This window comes from Solanum dulcamara, chromosome 1 (genome assembly GCF_947179165.1).
Source record: "Solanum dulcamara chromosome 1, daSolDulc1.2, whole genome shotgun sequence".
In the NCBI taxonomy this organism is placed as follows: domain Eukaryota; kingdom Viridiplantae; phylum Streptophyta; class Magnoliopsida; order Solanales; family Solanaceae; genus Solanum; species Solanum dulcamara.
Genome location: NC_077237.1, coordinates 79,949,313 through 79,966,707, shown reverse-complemented (window position 1 = coordinate 79,966,707; position 17,395 = coordinate 79,949,313). Strand labels below are relative to the sequence as shown.

General features: G+C 32.5%; 1 protein-coding gene across 1 annotated transcript; it reads right to left on the bottom strand.

The window, feature by feature from the left end:
- Positions 1 to 1,647: 1,647 nt before the first annotated feature.
- On the bottom strand, positions 1,648 to 2,851 carry LOC129889305 (protein LURP-one-related 4-like). The gene is made up of 3 exons (XM_055964559.1): positions 2,585 to 2,851; positions 2,148 to 2,354; positions 1,648 to 1,811 (listed from the first exon to the last, which is right to left on the bottom strand). The coding sequence occupies exons 1-3, from the start codon at positions 2,834 to 2,836 to the stop codon at positions 1,677 to 1,679; spliced, it is 594 nt and encodes a 197-aa protein (XP_055820534.1). The 5' UTR covers positions 2,837 to 2,851; the 3' UTR covers positions 1,648 to 1,676.
- Between the last annotated feature and the right edge of the window lie 14,544 nt (positions 2,852 to 17,395).

Genomic DNA, 17,395 nt, shown 5'->3' with positions numbered 1-17,395 from the left:
TAGAACACACATATTGTCCTCCTGGCATGCAATTTATTATATTGGTTTCAAATATTTGGACCAACTTATATATATTAATATATACCTGTGCGAAATCTCAAGAAAATAATGATAAAGGATCACACATTTCTGATTTGCTGATCTGTTACATGTGAATGATTAAATATGGCAAGTGCCAATTCATTGTCATAAACCTTCCAATTTCCTAACTCCATATTATTCCATGAATCATAAATGAATATGATTTGAGATCCTTTCTGAGATTCGTAGTTAGGAGTAATATTTATTTGGCAGCAACAAACGTCATCAGATCACTTAAAAATAATTATAAAACAAAATTTATACGAATATTACTTAATTGATAACCTAAAAAGACTAAAAACAATGTTATAGTATAAACTAAAATACACATATTTACATGACTATTAATGCATGTAACTTAACTAATCTCATTGAAAACTGTTACATTTCCAAAAATTCACTTCAAAAGTCGCCTAATAAATTTTCTTCAATTGGAAAGTGTTCTCTTTTTGGTTTTATATTTTTTCGGTTCACTTTTACTTGTTCATAATTTATTTTACACTTTTTTTAAGAAAATAATAAATAAAATAAATATTTTACTATAAGAAGAATAACTATTACTACCTCCGTCCAATATTAAATGAGCACTTCCAACTTTACATGGTGATTAAAAAATCATTAATACATTAGAAGTCTTTACCATTTTGCCCTTTGTTTATATCAATGCAATATACATAGAGTATAGAAATAGCTAGTATTAGGAATTGTTTATATTCAAAAGGCCATATTAATTATAGGGGTAAAATAGGAAAAATTTAATCAATTCTATCTTGATTTAGTAAGTGACCAACTAATATGGGACAAACATTTTTAGTAAGATTTTCATCTAATATGGAACGAAGGTAGTAGCATTTCAAAAAAAATTGAAAAATGATTTGGTGAATTAGTTGTTAATATTATAAGCAAAATAAAAAAATTGTCTCTTTTGTTATGCTAAAATGAATACATAAAAATATTTTTTTTAAATATAATAAGCAAGTAAAAATGAATGATGTTTTAACTTTTAACCACTCGTCTTATTGAAATATAATTAATGTTGCAATAAGGACCATTAATATATATGTGCAATAATTAATGTTCAATTTTACAACAATCTATTATGGTGTTGTGTTGAAACTATTTTATTCTTAATTAAAGGTTTCAAATTCGAATCTTAGGTATAAAGAAAATCTAGTTGAAAATAACACCCCCGAATGAGCCCTGCAATACGTAATTCAAATTTAGTCTGGACTCCAATAAGGTTTCAGAACACCAAGTGAAAAATAAAAATAAAAATGGCGTTACTAGTGTCAATTCAACCCCAAAAAAGAAGTAAAAACAGAATCAAAATGGTTTCTGTACATCAACACTCTTGCCAATTGATGGCTCTTGAACAAATAAAACTAAACAAAATTTTCTTTTTACATTTATACTTCAAAGGAAAATATATATATGCTTTCTTCGGGCAAAATAACGCTCTTCTTTTAATTAAAAATTTCAGGTTTGAACTTTTAAAAAAATCCTAATAATTTTTTTTTTTAACAAAGCCTTACAAGGTGTAAATCCGAATAAAATTCCAATCTGGTACCAAACATCAAATAAAAAAAACACAATATTTACAACATATGTTGGATTAAACCATAAACAGTCACAAGAGCCATCACAAGTGAGTGATCAACATAAGGCTCCACCACTAGACTTAATACATCATCCCCAAACTTTATTGCTGATGATGATTGCTTTTGCTTTACCTGGAAAAAAATCACCACAATGTTAAAACAAATTCCACTTGAAAATTGTGGAAATTAAAGACATACTATAACTAAGTAAATAAAATTGTTTTTATTTTTAATATTTTTTGAATAAATTTTACACATTCAAATATAGTATCAAAATAGATAAAAATTGTGAATTCACCTCATGCATATTATGATCACCTAGTGTCCATAGGCCATGTTAAAGATATTTCTAAGTAAAACTTCTTTACATAAGATTGTCACACAATTAAATTAAAACACACATAAAATTAACAAAAATTATACTATGCTTTTACATAACTGTAAATTACCAAAAAACAAAATACAAACCTCTGCAATAATTCTGTTTTCTTTGTTGACAATCTTGAAACCTAGTTTCCCTGTTAAAGCAAAAATCCTATAGCTGTTTGTATCACATCCAAAAACAACATCATAGTTTAAGTCTCCTATGAATAAATTGCCATTTCTTTTCACTTGAAAACATGGTGTCTCCTCATCCATCTTATAGCCATTCCAGTGTCCAAAAAATGACAATTTCTGGAAAAAAAAAATAAACACTCAATTAGTAAACAAAAAATTAAGAGGTCCTGTCTTGAGTTCGAGTCTCATAGCTACTCATAATCAAAAAACATTTTTACAAGTATGGTACATGAAAAAGAGTCCGACCGCACATGACGGAGGTTGTTGAAACATATAATTAATGAGAACTTAAGGTTTTAAATGAGATTGTCACACATTGTCATCCATCATAGTGATTTTCGTCTTACCTTTTTACAAAGAGAAAAGAGAACCGTTCCTTTAAGGTCCATGAGATGAACTTGTTTGCTACATTTTTTGCTATAATTGTCAATTCTATAAACAAGTTGACCTTTTGAGTCAAAAACAGCACATCCATTTCCATGGAATACTAGTGATTTCATCCATAAAGTAAATGTTTCTCTTTTTGTTGTCACATATTTACTTGTACAAATAGAAGAATAATAAGAAGAAGATGATGTTTGTGGATAAATTCTTGCCATTGGAAAAGCTTTAGAGAGAATACAAATTGAGTTTGTGATAGAAGATACTACTTAGAGAGACTTAAATATATATAGTGAGTATTTCAAGAAATGTAGTTGAGAAAGTACTACTTAGATAATTAAACTAATTATTGATATGTCCCACTTAAAAGTGAATAATGTCAAGGATCTTTTAACAAAAAAATAAAAATAAAATAGGAATAGAGAATTATGAGCTGGGAAAGGAACTCTCACCAATAAATTAAAATTTCAAGTAATTAATTAGCTGAGCTACTAATGTCAAGAGTTGTGATAAAGTTTAAATTTAAAAGATGTATGATTGTATGTCTCAAATAATTCTTCACTATTTCCGACTCTAGAAAATAACCAATTATATCTTTATTACTAATAGTTTGAAACCTATTTTAATTCAAAACATGAAAATCTATTCCCGTATGAATTTGACTATAGATCCTAAATAGGTATAAATTAAGTAAACTTACAAATATCAAAACCTAATCAAATTTGATTTTCAATAAGTATATGGCTTATTTTTTTCATCAACACTCTAACTTATTTTAAGTTTCTTTATTAATTTGTGCAAAGTCCACAACTAAAACCAAACCTTTTCTTTATAATTAGAATTTTCCATCTTCTTTCTTTGATGAATTAATTATTATTATTATTATTATTATTATTATTATTATTATTATTATTATTATTATTATTTCTTTGTTCAATAAGGGTGGCCGCCTAGAAAGATAATGGAAAAGATTGTAGTGATCACGTTTAATAAAAGCATATTTATTTATTTATTATATGTGGGGAAATTAAAGGTTTTTTTTTCATTCATTATGTTGGCCATTCAGGTTTCGAGACAATATTAATTATTGTGAAATATAGTATAGTTAGGTCAAACCCCACGCCAAATAAATTATCGGGGAGAATATTTTTTTAATAAATAATTACTGATTTTAAAAATATTATGATATATATGTCATGTATTAAAAGTGAATTATGCATGTAATATAAATGTATTATAAGTGTTTTAAATATATTATACTTGTTTGGTAAGAAATTGACACAATGTTATTATAAGTGTATTAAAGTGTGTGATAAAATATTATTCATGAATTAAACTTGTATTATATGAGTTTTATAAATTATTCTCGCTAATATGTATTAAAATTATATTAAAATTGTATTATAAATATATTATAAGTATCCAATGAAAAAAAATATTATTATTATAAATAATAAATATTTTTTTAATATAATATATTTATGTAAGTTTTTCTTATTTTTTTATATATATAGTTTATCTTTTGATATTATTCTTTTGATAGTTGCTAATGGTGAAAATAAAACAAAATAGCACAGTGTACTCATTCAATGATAATATATAGTTTTTAAAGCGTTCATGTCCCTAAAAAAAAAAACATTTATTTGTTGCTTTATCACCTTGTTCCTTATTTGGGTATAGTTAGGGATGACAAATTAGGACAGAACGGGGCGGAGCAATGCTTAAATAGAGTGGAGCGAAGAGTATCAAAATTTTATTTTAAAAAATTAAACGGGTCTATGCTCAGGTTTATTCTTTCAAGTCTAATATATGAGATAAAATTATATTTTAATAACGGGAAAAGATTCAAATATATCATCGAACTTTGATAAAAGACTTATTTATGCTATTATTTTTTAACTCCAATTTTGCAAAACCACCTAAACAACTTTTAACACTTTTCTATTGGAGTTTTGAATCAAATGTATTTTTTTTATTCTTCTTCTTCAAGAACACATGAAGAATACCAAATATCCAAATTTCCAACTTCTTCAATTTTTCACGAAATCACCTCAAATTTCAATAGTAGCATCCTTCCGAGCTAGATATCAAAACTCAATATCTTTTATGCTCGAATTCAACCTAACCCAACAAGACACACTTAAAATTTCTTCAAAATTTTAAAACTTTAACCTCTTTTAATGATAGAATTTTCTCCGCCCCACTTGAAATTTTGAACATAGATATAGTGAACTTTAAAATAGTGTTTTTTGGGTCTACGTTCAAAATTTCAAGTAATTTGGAATTGTGGCGAAAAATTTCACCATTAAAAGAGGTTAAAGTGTTGAAACTTTGAAGAAATTTTAAGTGTGTCTTTTGGATTAGGTTGAATTCAAGCTTAAAAGATATTGAGTTTTAATAACTACCTCGGGGATGCTACTATTGAAATTCGAGGTGATTTCGTGAAAAATTGAAGAAGTCGAAAATTTGAATTTTTGGTGTTCTTCATGTGTTCTTGGTGTTCTTGAAGAAGAAGAAGAAGCAAAAAAAATACATTTGATTCAAAACTCCAATAAAAAGGTGTTGGGTTTAATTGATAGTTTGAATGGGAAATTGAGGGGAAAAAAAGTGGAGGGAAAAAATGATTTGTTCTCTCTTGCTTTATTAAATAAGCTTTGGTCCCACATAGGTGGTGGAAAGGAAAAGTCTCCTACTTAAAAGTAGAAGCACTCTTTCATGTTGCTAAAGGGTCAAGAAGAGGATCTCCCCTCGCGCTGTCATCGTCGTCGCTGGCTCGGATCGGCTTCGGCTAAGTCTACGACTACGGCTACGAATTCGGATTCGTATTCGGATTTGGTCAATTGATTTGATTGATAATATTTTTGGACCAAATTTCCTTTAAATTTTAATTAATTAATATTATTTAATTAATTAATTAATTAAGTGAAAAAAAACCTGACCCGCGACCCGCAACCTTGTCCGGAAAGTTATAAACTTTTTCTCAACAGGCAAACCTTTTCCCAACAGGTGCCTTTTCTTAAAAGGTGTAAACAGTCTATATATATCTATTAATCCTCAGAATGTTCCATACGAAATTTCTGAAATAACATCTTCTTCTTCTTCTTTCTGCACTTCCTAAAATTCGTGTGATATATAGCCTTCGAGTGGTTCGCAGTCACAAGAATTTGCAGTACCTCTATCTTGGTGAGTAAATCGTTCTATCATGGGAGGAAAAATTCTAAAAACCTCAGGTACGTTGAGGGGAATAATTTCCTTAAGGACACACTGTGCATTCAGTGGGCTCGATTTTGTTCTTACATTAATTTTCCAGATTCTTTGTTTTTACTTTCAGTAGTTATTGTTACTGTTTTAATATTTACAATACAGTTTACTAACAATCTTAAGGAAATTATTGTTATTTTTATTTTTTTGATTAAACTATATTCTGTTTTTGGAGACTAAAACCTGTGTGGTTTTCTACTCCATATGAAATAAATATTCTGACTTGAAGAGTATAAAAACTTCGTTGGAATATTAAAGTTCATATTTGTACAATGATTTGAAGAGTATAAAAACTTCATCGTTGTTTTTGTAAAAGGTCTGATATTCTGAAATATTAAGACAGTTTATCTATTTTGACAGTGAAAAGAAATGACAAGTGATACTGCTACTACTTCTGCGACTATTGCTGCAACAAGCCACACTTCTGTGCCACCGGCAGAAAAATCAAAAATTTTTTTTGGAGCCAACTTCAAAGAATGGCAGCAAAGGGTGTTCTTTTGGCTTACCACTTTTGGTATGCAAAAGTTCACCAACGAAGACCCTCATGTGCCTGCTGCTGATATGCCGGTCAATAAAAAAATTATGATTACTGAGACATGGACATAGGCAGATTTTCTATGCAAGGGCTACATTCTAAGTGCTTTGGATGATGATTTGTACAATGTCTATAGTGCTGTGAAAACTTCTAAAGAATTGTGGGATGCACTTTTTACATTCCGTATTTTTGCATTTTGGATTATTCGTAAGCTAACGATTATAAATTCAAGGACTTTTAATTTTGAATTTTAAAATGACATGATTCGTTGTATATGCCAAGTTATATGAATAATTTATGTGTAGTAAAATACATCTCAAGAAGGACCCTTAAGCCAAATCAAAATAGAAGCCATCAAATATGTTTTTCTTAAAGTCACGTTTCGGGTAAGCTGACTTCGGGAGGCCATAACCTCTTTATAATTTGAGAATTTGGGAAAACTCTCAACATGAAAGTTGTAGATAATTGAAATATCTTTCCAACCATAGGTCGTGGGACGAAATGGGATATCGGAGTAATAAGATATAGACGTTTTAAGTCTGACAGGCCAAACTAAATAGTGAATTCGGCCCAACCCAATTCTAATTCGGGTCAGGCCCAATACCCACGAAATTAGATCTGATTTTTTGTAACTATTCCTTCATACTTTAGACCAACATAATTCTGAAAATTTCCAGAGAGAGAGAGAAAGGGAGTTCTTGAGAGAAATCCCAAATCTGACCAAAATTCAAGTCCCGAAATCCGAAGCTCATGAAGAGAAAATTGTTGTACGTCGCGTTGGCTTCAATTTGAGCTAGAAATCAGCCAATAAGGAGAAGATTTTATGTGGTGCTGCAAATTTAAGGTAATATTAAAGTCTCCTTTTCATTGTTAACAAGTTTAGTTAGAGTTTTAACGGATTAGAACGGAGAAAATAGTGTTATAAACTAGTTTGGTGATTTGTTGAGAGTTATGGATTAAAGGGTTGTTTTAGGTAGATTAAATAGATGGAATTATCTTAGTGATGATGTATAATAATGGTTGATATTGTTTTGATGTTGTTGATGAGTTGTTGTTCTTGAATTTGGAGGAAAAAGGTGTATGAAAATTGTGAATGTTCAAACCCGTTTTTGGAATTGAGTAGCTGGTAGTAATTCTGGAATATCTCATTGTGTAGACCTTCGATTTTAGATATTAAACATGTTTTGGAAAGCTAATACGCGTACCTACAACTATTATGTTTATGTCTTAGTCTATATCTGCTGTTATTATGTCGAAAACTGAGCATGAATCATAAGATAAATTCTGTCCAGATTCTGGATTGAAAATTCCTTCATGTATAGCTGTTCGTATTTTGATGATATCTCTTTGTAGAAAATGAATTTTGAGTTTATTTCTTTTGCATTGGAAACTTAAGACAGAGATATAAATGTTTCATGAAGGTTATAAAGTCCAGTTTTGCCGTTTTCATTTTTAAAATTTAGATACAACGTGAGGTACTTGACTTTCCGAATTTACTGCTTTGGTAACATGAATAATAAATCTTATTTTGTGTCAATATTTTGGATTGTTGATGTTGGTTGATGATTATATGGCTGGTTTGAAAGTGGGAAAAGTGAGCGGTATAGGAGAGGTGCTGTCCAATTTTTTTTAGAAATAACCTACTAACGATAGACTACGTTTTATTCTTGTCCATAGCTTAATCATAGTGCTTAACGTTTTAATATAGGTTGAGACAATATTGGACAACATATACGTATAAACGCTAAAGGTATGTAAAGTTAACATTTTCTTCTTTTGGCATGATCTATATGAAACGAACGAATGACGTATGCTTAAATTCCAAAGAAACTCGTATTCGTAGATATACTCGGATGGCTACCGTTCTTGATTTTCAAAATTTATATTGTTATGTCTTGACTCATGTGTATGATTCCAGCCATCCTAGTTGGTATAACTCATGTTGTGGTATAATTCATATTTTAGTATAATCCATAATTGGTGTGATTCATAATGACTATTGTCTTGGTTTTCAAATAATGGACTATTTTGCTTATTCTATTAAGTCTCCGATAATGATCAAATTTCGCAAGGTTGCTAATGATACCTTATTCGTGCATATTGTTATGGTATTATTCACCGAGTCCTACGATAGGCCGGGTATGTTATCATGTATGAATTCCACTACATTATTCACCGAGTCCCTTACTAGAGGGTCGGGTACGTGATATGATAATATGATATTATGATGATATGACGATATGATTATGGCACCGAGTCCCATAATGGGCCGGGTACGGTATCAGTGTACACTACTCTATTCACCGAGTCCCTTGCTAGAGGGCCGGGTATGGTATATATATACATATGACGATATATTGATATAATTGTGACACCGAGTCCCATAACGGGCCAGGTACGATATATGATGATGATATGCATGTCTTCATTTTATAAGACACAGGTACAGTGATTTATTGATTATGATACTTGACTCCTGAATCTTTATTTCAGATGTGATCTCCTTTACGGTATTTTATGCTTTATATACTCAGTACATAGTTCGTACTGACCCCCTTTTATTCGGGGGGCTGCATTTCATGCCTGCAGGTAAAATACTCATTTTGGAGAGCCGCCAACTTAGGATTCTACTCAACGGGTTTGAATTGCTCCATTGTCTCGGAGCCCAAACTTTGGGTACTAATCCTTATAATGTATATATTTGTGTATTTAGGGGTACGACGGGGCCCTGTTCCGTCATATGCTATCGTTAATTCTCTTAGAGGTCTGTAGACATATGAGTGGGTTGTATATAGATGTTGTCCGGTGTACTAGTATGACTTATGTTTTTGGACGTTTACATTCAGAATGGAAGCCTTGTCGGCTTACATATTATGTTATCTTATTTTTGACAATTAAGACTCCCCAAGAAATAGGTGATTTTAGTATATATATAAGTAACAGTTTGAGACAACGTGCTACCCATATAAATCCTTTATCATGCTTAATTGCCGATTGACTATAGATAATATGTGTGTATACGAGGGTCAAATTTGGACACTAGTCACGGGGCTAGGTCGTGACAAAAGTGGTATCAGAGCAGTTCATCCTCGGAGTGTCTACAGATCGTGTCTAGTAGAGTCTTGTTTATCGGTGTGTTGTGCACCACATCTATAAACAGGAGGCTACAGGACATTTAGGACGTTGTCTTTCTTTCATATCTAAGATCGTGCGATAAAGCCCAGCCATAGGACATGAAATTCTTTTTTTCTATCTTTTGATTTCAGCTGAAGAACGACATCGATAGAAGAAAACGATTGATGATATTGAAAGCTACACAATATACGGGTAAGTAATGATGCGAAAGAGGTATGGTGGATAAGGTAAGCATATTGAAGTATGATTGAAATGTAAAGTTGAAAATTGAAAGAAAAAGTAGACATGAAAGTGTAACAGGTGCAGTTCAAGTCGGACATAAGAGGTAAGTCCATAATTTTCATACTGTTGTTGATATTGGGTGCCCTGTGTGGCTGCGATATGATATGAATATATATATGTTGAACCTGTGAGGCATTGTTGGTATTTTCTGCGTGCTGATTTTGGGATAGTAAGAAATACAGAGGAAACTCTGCCCATTTTTTTTTCAGAAAAAAAAAAAAGAAGAGAAAGTGGGACATAAGTTCATAATATATTTTGAAGGTTGATAACCATGAGGTAAATTTATTGTGTTGTAGTAAAGAGTTAAGAAATACCCCAATGTCATCATTAAGGGACACCATTTTTATTTGGGAAATTTTATTTCGGAAAAAGCCTATTTAGAATTGATTTAAACGAACCAAGATAACTTCCAATCGCATGTTTTCCTTAAAAGAAGCTTTTGTTGACGGAAAAAAAATTACATCTCATAATTAAGTTTTACTTCCATTGAGAAGTACAAGGCACTCAACAATTAGTTTGTGAATTAAATAATTCATTCAAAATTTAAGAATAACCTTGGAGGTAAACCAGGTGCATCAAGCACTAAGAGGTCCGGTGATGCTCGTTGGATTCTAGCTTCCTTTTGGTGGTGGTTGAAGAATGCCTTATGATAACATTTTATTAGTCCTTAACCAATTAATTGGAGATGGAACTGGTGAATGAAAAACATAAACTTGTGAAATATTCAGGATCATGTATTTCATGTGTTGTTCATGAAATGCTAGGATGATTCGAAAGGGGTTTTGATACTAAGGGATAATTTACAAAAAGGTTAAGTACGCTTACTCCACCGAGTATAATTGACCCTTAGTAAAAATCGTGAATAAGGTTAAAAAGTGTTACACTATGGGATTGAGTAAGAACAGAATATAATGTGAGTATGATGAGAATCGTTATGAAAATAAGTAAAGTCTAGCGGAAAAGTGGCTAATGGATATGATTTTGAGTAAGATTAAAAGTTAGTATTGGGTACACGACAAGGGTGAAAGCGTATAAGGCATAAAGGAGTATTGTGTATATGTGACTTCACCTCGAAAAATAGTGAAATCCTTAGATGATAGGAAATGTAGATTTGCAAAAATAACGGATGTATTGTGAGTTTACTAGAGGAACATGTGATATCTATTGAGATAAAGATAGCGTTATAAGAAAGCTTGGAACACTGATCACTAGAATATAAGTGCTACCGAATAGAGAATTTAAAACGATTATAAACACTAGCTAATTACTGATTAGAATAAATGGAATGTGGCTTTGAATGAATTGCTACATTAATTATATCATTTGAGTACCATTTATCAGACGAGATTTTGTACTATATATCGGGAATTCTCATCACCTTGTGATTGTGTTAAGGTTTCGTACATGGGTAATCTAAGTTATTGATGATATAAAGAAAGACAGAGATAATGTATTGGAAAAGAATCGCATGAATTTGAAAATTTGAAATGGGGACATAGAGTAGAATATAAATTGATAATGATATGGGTACACCCTAAAGGGGGGAAGTGGATGAGAAAAATATAACTGTAAGATGAAATTAACTGACACTGCAACACGTTAAGGTGAACACCTAAACTTCATATGAGATCCCATGCTGGAACAAGTTAGAAAAATTTAAAAGTCAGCAATAAATGGAAAAATAAAACCAAGATGATATTTGAGACGGTGCTCAGAATTATTGGTAAAGATCTTGGATAGTGTGACATCAAAAGATGTATGCTTATAAAAAGGACGAATACAACATGAGAATAGTAACAAGTAGCTCGAAGATATTATAAATGATAGCAAGGTTATACTAGATTAGAGGTTGAGATGTTGGCAACGTAATTATCGGCTAATAAGATTGGGATATACAAGTAGCAAAGGAGAGAAATCTCTCATATGGTAGAATATGAGAAAACTTAATAGTAAGTAAAGGAAGGGATGCAAGTATGACAAAATAGATAGCAAGTGAGTGTTAGTACAATAAGAAATTTATAGCAGAATAAGCCAAGAGAAGGAAAGACTATGATTAGAATTGAATACACGTTGTACAAATTCTACAAGATTGGTTATGCAGCCTATGAATATTGGTATGCTAAGGGTGATATCAAGCGATTACTTGATAAGCAGAATAAGAATTTAGTAACCACAATGCGATTGCAATATTCCGGATACATCAAAGAAAAGTATAAGATGGTTTGAGGAAAAACTATAGAGATATAATTAGTATTGGGGGCAAAAGCCATAGGTGAGTCCTGATATCAACTGAAAGAGGTAAGAGAAAATATAGGGACTGCATAAAGACTAACGTGGCGACATTTAGGTATTTTCTGGGCTGATTTAAGCACCTACACATATTCGTATAAAGATTGCAATAGTATGTGTGGTAAGAGAAGTAAGAGAAAATTAGAGTAAAGGGGCAATAGAAAAGTTTGAGTCAAAAATAGAGAAATGACTCAAGATATTATGCCTAAAATATTGCCAGTTAGGGTAAAGGAAATTATGAAATGACTTAACCGAGACAATCAGAATAGGCGGGTTACTGGTTACTGGATGACGGTAAGGTTATAAGATGAAGGAACCTTAACACTAATTGATAACCAACCCAAAAGATCAAGATCAAGAGGTAAAAACAAATGATAGTTAAAGACCTTCAAGTCAAAGTCAGAAAGTTACACATGATGCCGAGGATTCCAGAATACGGATTGTCATAGTAGGGTAAAGAAAGAATATTGGAGTACCAAAATATTACCCTGGTGAAATTTCGATTTACTAGTAGAACTTGGAGTGCGTTATAATGAACTAAAGCGAGTCGACAAACGGAGGAGGTCTATGAACGGCATAATTAACTAAGAGAACACTTGAGAAAATATTGGGAAGCAATTAATATGAATTGTTTTTACAGGCTTACCTAGCACTCCACAGAAGTATGATTCCATATGGGTGATTGTAGATAGGCTGACAAAATCAACCCACTTTCTTTCAGTTAGAACTACATATTCAATAGAGGACTATGCGAGGTTATTTATCAAAGAGATAGTAAGACTTCATGGGATTCCCATATCTATTATCTTAGACAGAGGGGCTTAATTTATAGCTAGCTTCTGGAGATCATTTCAGAAGGGATTGGGAACACAAATAAATCTTAGTACAACATTTCACCCTCAGACTAATGGGCAAGCTGAACGCACTATTCAGACGCTAGAAAATATGTTATGGGCCTGTATTATTGACTTTAGAGGTACTTGGGATGACCATTTGCCACTTATTGAGTTTGCCTATAATAACAGCTACCATTCTAGCATTCAGATGGCACCGTATGAGGCTTTATATGGCAGGAAGTGCAGGTCACCTATTGGTTGGTTTGATGTTGGTAAGGCTAAGTTAATCGGACCTGATATGATTCAACAAGCTGTTGATAAGGTCAAGCTTATTCGGGAAAGGTTATTAGCAGCCCAAAGTCGACAGAAATCATATGCAGATAATCGACGTCGACCCTTAGAGTTTCAGGTTAGTGATTGGGTGTTTTTGAAGGTGTCACCCATGAAGGGGGTAATGAGATTCGGTAAAAAAGGAAAGCTTAGCCCGCGCTACATTGGCCCTTATCAGGTTACTCATAGAATAAGCAAGGTTGCATATGAGTTGGACCTACCATCTGATTTGGAAGCAGTGCACCCTTTTTTTCACGTGTCGATGCTTCGCAAATGCATTGGTGATCCTTCTAAAGTATTCCCCATGGATGATATCCAGGTGACGGAGGAGCTTTCGTACGAGGAAAACCCTATAGCTATACTTGATCGCCAAGTCAGAAGGTTACGTACTAAGGATGTGGCTTCCGTCAAAGTATTATGGCAAAATAACAATAGAGAAGAGATGACCTGGGAAGCCGAGGAAGAGATGAAGGATAAGTATCCTCACTTGTTTTCTACGCCTACAGGTAATCTAAACCTCTCGATTAATTATATTGATTGACATATGAAACTATTTGTTGTTGCAAAAAAAAAAGAAAAAAAAAGAAAGAAAAAAGACTATTCCCCCAAATCTCTTATAAGACTTTATGAGGCGGGTTTAACATTCGAGGACGAATGTTCTAAAGGGGGGAAGAATGTTACATTCCGTATTTTTGCATTTTGGATTATTCGTAAGCTAACGATTATAAATTCAAGGACTTTTAATTTTGAATTTTAAAATGACATGATTCGTTGTAGATGCCAAGTTATATGAATAATTTATGTGTAGTAAAATACATCTCAAGAAGGACCCTTAAGCCAAATCAAAATAGAAGCCATCAAATATGTTTTTCTTAAAGTCACGTTTCGGGTAAGCTGACTTCGGGAGGCCATAACCTCTTTATAATTTGAGAATTTGGGAAAACTCTCAACATGAAAGTTGTAGATAATTGAAATATCTTTCCAACCATAGGTCGTGGGACGAAATGGGATATCGGAGTAATAAGATATAGACGTTTTAAGTCTGACAGGCCAAACTAAATAGTGAATTCGGCCCAACCCAATTCTAATTCGGGTCAGGCCCAATACCCACGAAATTAGATCTGATTTTTTGTAACTATTCCTTCATACTTTAGACCAACATAATTCTGAAAATTTCCAGAGAGAGAGAGAGAAAGGGAGTTCTTGAGAGAAATCCCAAATCTGACCAAAATTCAAGTCCCGAAATCCGAAGCTCATGAAGAGAAAATTGTTGTACGTCGCGTTGGCTTCAATTTGAGCTAGAAATCAGCCAATAAGGAGAAGATTTTATGTGGTGCTGCAAATTTAAGGTAATATTAAAGTCTCCTTTTCATTGTTAACAAGTTTAGTTAGAATTTTAACGGATTAGAACGGAGAAAATAGTGTTATAAACTAGTTTGGTGATTTGTTGAGAGTTATGGATTAAAGGGTTGTTTTAGGTAGATTAAATAGATGGAATTATCTTAGTGATGATGTATAATAATGGTTGATATTGTTTTGATGTTGTTGATGAGTTGTTGTTCTTGAATTTGGAGGAAAAAGGTGTATGAAAATTGTGAATGTTCAAACCCGTTTTTGGAATTGAGTAGCTGGTAGTAATTCTGGAATATCTCATTGTGTAGACCTTCGATTTTAGATATTAAACATGTTTTGGAAAGCTAATACACGTACCTACAACTATTATGTTTATGTCTTAGTCTATATCTGCTGTTATTATGTCGAAAACTGAGCATGAATTATAAGATAAATTCTGTCAAGATTCTGGATTGAAAATTCCTTCATGTATAGCTGTTCGTATTTTGATGATATCTCTTTGTAGAAAATGAATTTTGAGTTTATTTCTTTTGCATTGGAAACTTAAGACAGAGATATAAATGTTTCATGAAGGTTATAAAGTCCAGTTTTGCCGTTTTCATTTTTAAAATTTAGATACAACGTGAGGTACTTGACTTTCCGAATTTACTGCTTTGGTAACATGAATAATAAATCTTATTTTGTGTCAATATTTTGGATTGTTGATGTTGGTTGATGATTATATGGCTGGTTTGAAAGTGGGAAAAGTGAGCGGTATAGGAGAGGTGCTGTCCAATTTTTTTTAGAAATAACCTACTAACGATAGACTACGTTTTATTCTTGTCCATAGCTTAATCATAGTGCTTAACGTTTTAATATAGGTTGAGACAATATTGGACAACATATACGTATAAACGCTAAAGGTATGTAAAGTTAACATTTTCTTCTTTTGGCATGATCTATATGAAACGAACGAATGACGTATGCTTAAATTCCAAAGAAACTCGTATTCGTAGATATACTCGGATGGCTACCGTTCTTGATTTTCAAAATTTATATTGTTATGTCTTGACTCATGTGTATGATTCCAGCCATCCTAGTTGGTATAACTCATGTTGTGGTATAATTCATATTTTAGTATAATCCATAATTGGTGTGATTCATAATGACTATTGTCTTGGTTTTCAAATAATGGACTATTTTGCTTATTCTATTAAGTCTCCGATAATGATCAAATTTCGCAAGGTTGCTAATGATACCTTATTCGTGCATATTGTTATGGTATTATTCACCGAGTCCTACGATAGGCCGGGTATGTTATCATGTATGAATTCCACTACATTATTCACCGAGTCCCTTACTAGAGGGTCGGGTACGTGATATGATAATATGATATTATGATGATATGACGATATGATTATGGCACCGAGTCCCATAATGGGCCGGGTACGGTATCAGTGTACACTACTCTATTCACCGAGTCCCTTGCTAGAGGGCCGGGTATGGTATATATATACATATGACGATATATTGATATAATTGTGACACCGAGTCCCATAACGGGCCAGGTACGATATATGATGATGATATGCATGTCTTCATTTTATAAGACACAGGTACAGTGATTTATTGATTATGATACTTGACTCCTGAATCTTTATTTCAGATGTGATCTCCTTTACGGTATTTTATGCTTTATATACTCAGTACATAGTTCGTACTGACCCCCTTTTATTCGGGGGGCTGCATTTCATGCCTGCAGGTACAAATACTCATTTTGGAGAGCCGCCAACTTAGGATTCTACTCAACGGGTTTGAATTGCTCCATTGTCTCGGAGCCCAAACTTTGGGTACTAATCCTTATAATGTATATATTTGTGTATTTAGGGGTACGACGGGGCCCTGTTCCGTCATATGCTATCGTTAATTCTCTTAGAGGTCTGTAGACATATGAGTGGGTTGTATATAGATGTTGTCCGGTGTACTAGTATGACTTATGTTTTTGGACGTTTACATTCAGAATGGAAGCCTTGTCGGCTTACATATTATGTTATCTTATTTTTGACAATTAAGACTCCCCAAGAAATAGGTGATTTTAGTATATATATAAGTAACAGTTTGAGACAACGTGCTACCCATATAAATCCTTTATCATGCTTAATTGCCGATTGACTATAGATAATATGTGTGTATACGAGGGTCAAATTTGGACACTAGTCACGGGGCTAGGTCGTGACACACTTGAGAAGAAGCACAAGACTGAAGACTCATGCTTGAAAAAATTTGTGATTGCTAAGTTCCTAGACTATAAAATGATAGATAGCAGAACTGTTGGAACCCAAGTTTAAGAACTACAACTTATTTTTCATGACCTTATTACTGAAGGTATGATAGTTAATGAAGCATTTCAAGTGGCTGCGATGATAGAAAAGTTGCCTCCTTCGTGGAGAAATTTCAAAAATTATCTAAAGCACAAGCGCAAGAAAATGAAGTTGGAAGATCTTGTGATTCGTCTCAAAATTGAGAAAGATAACAAAACAGCAGAAAATAAGTCGTGTGGAAATTCAACAATTATGGGAGCGAACATCGTTGAAGATGCTTCTCTAAAGAATAAGAAAAGGAAGCAATCTTTTGGAAAGAATCAGGAGCAGAACAAGAAAAAGTTCAAGGGCAATTGTTATAATTGTGGGAAAGTTGGCCACAAAGCTCCAGATTGTCGTCTTTCGAAAAAGGATAAGAGAAAGGGACAAGCCAATATGGTGAAAAATAAAGAAGGT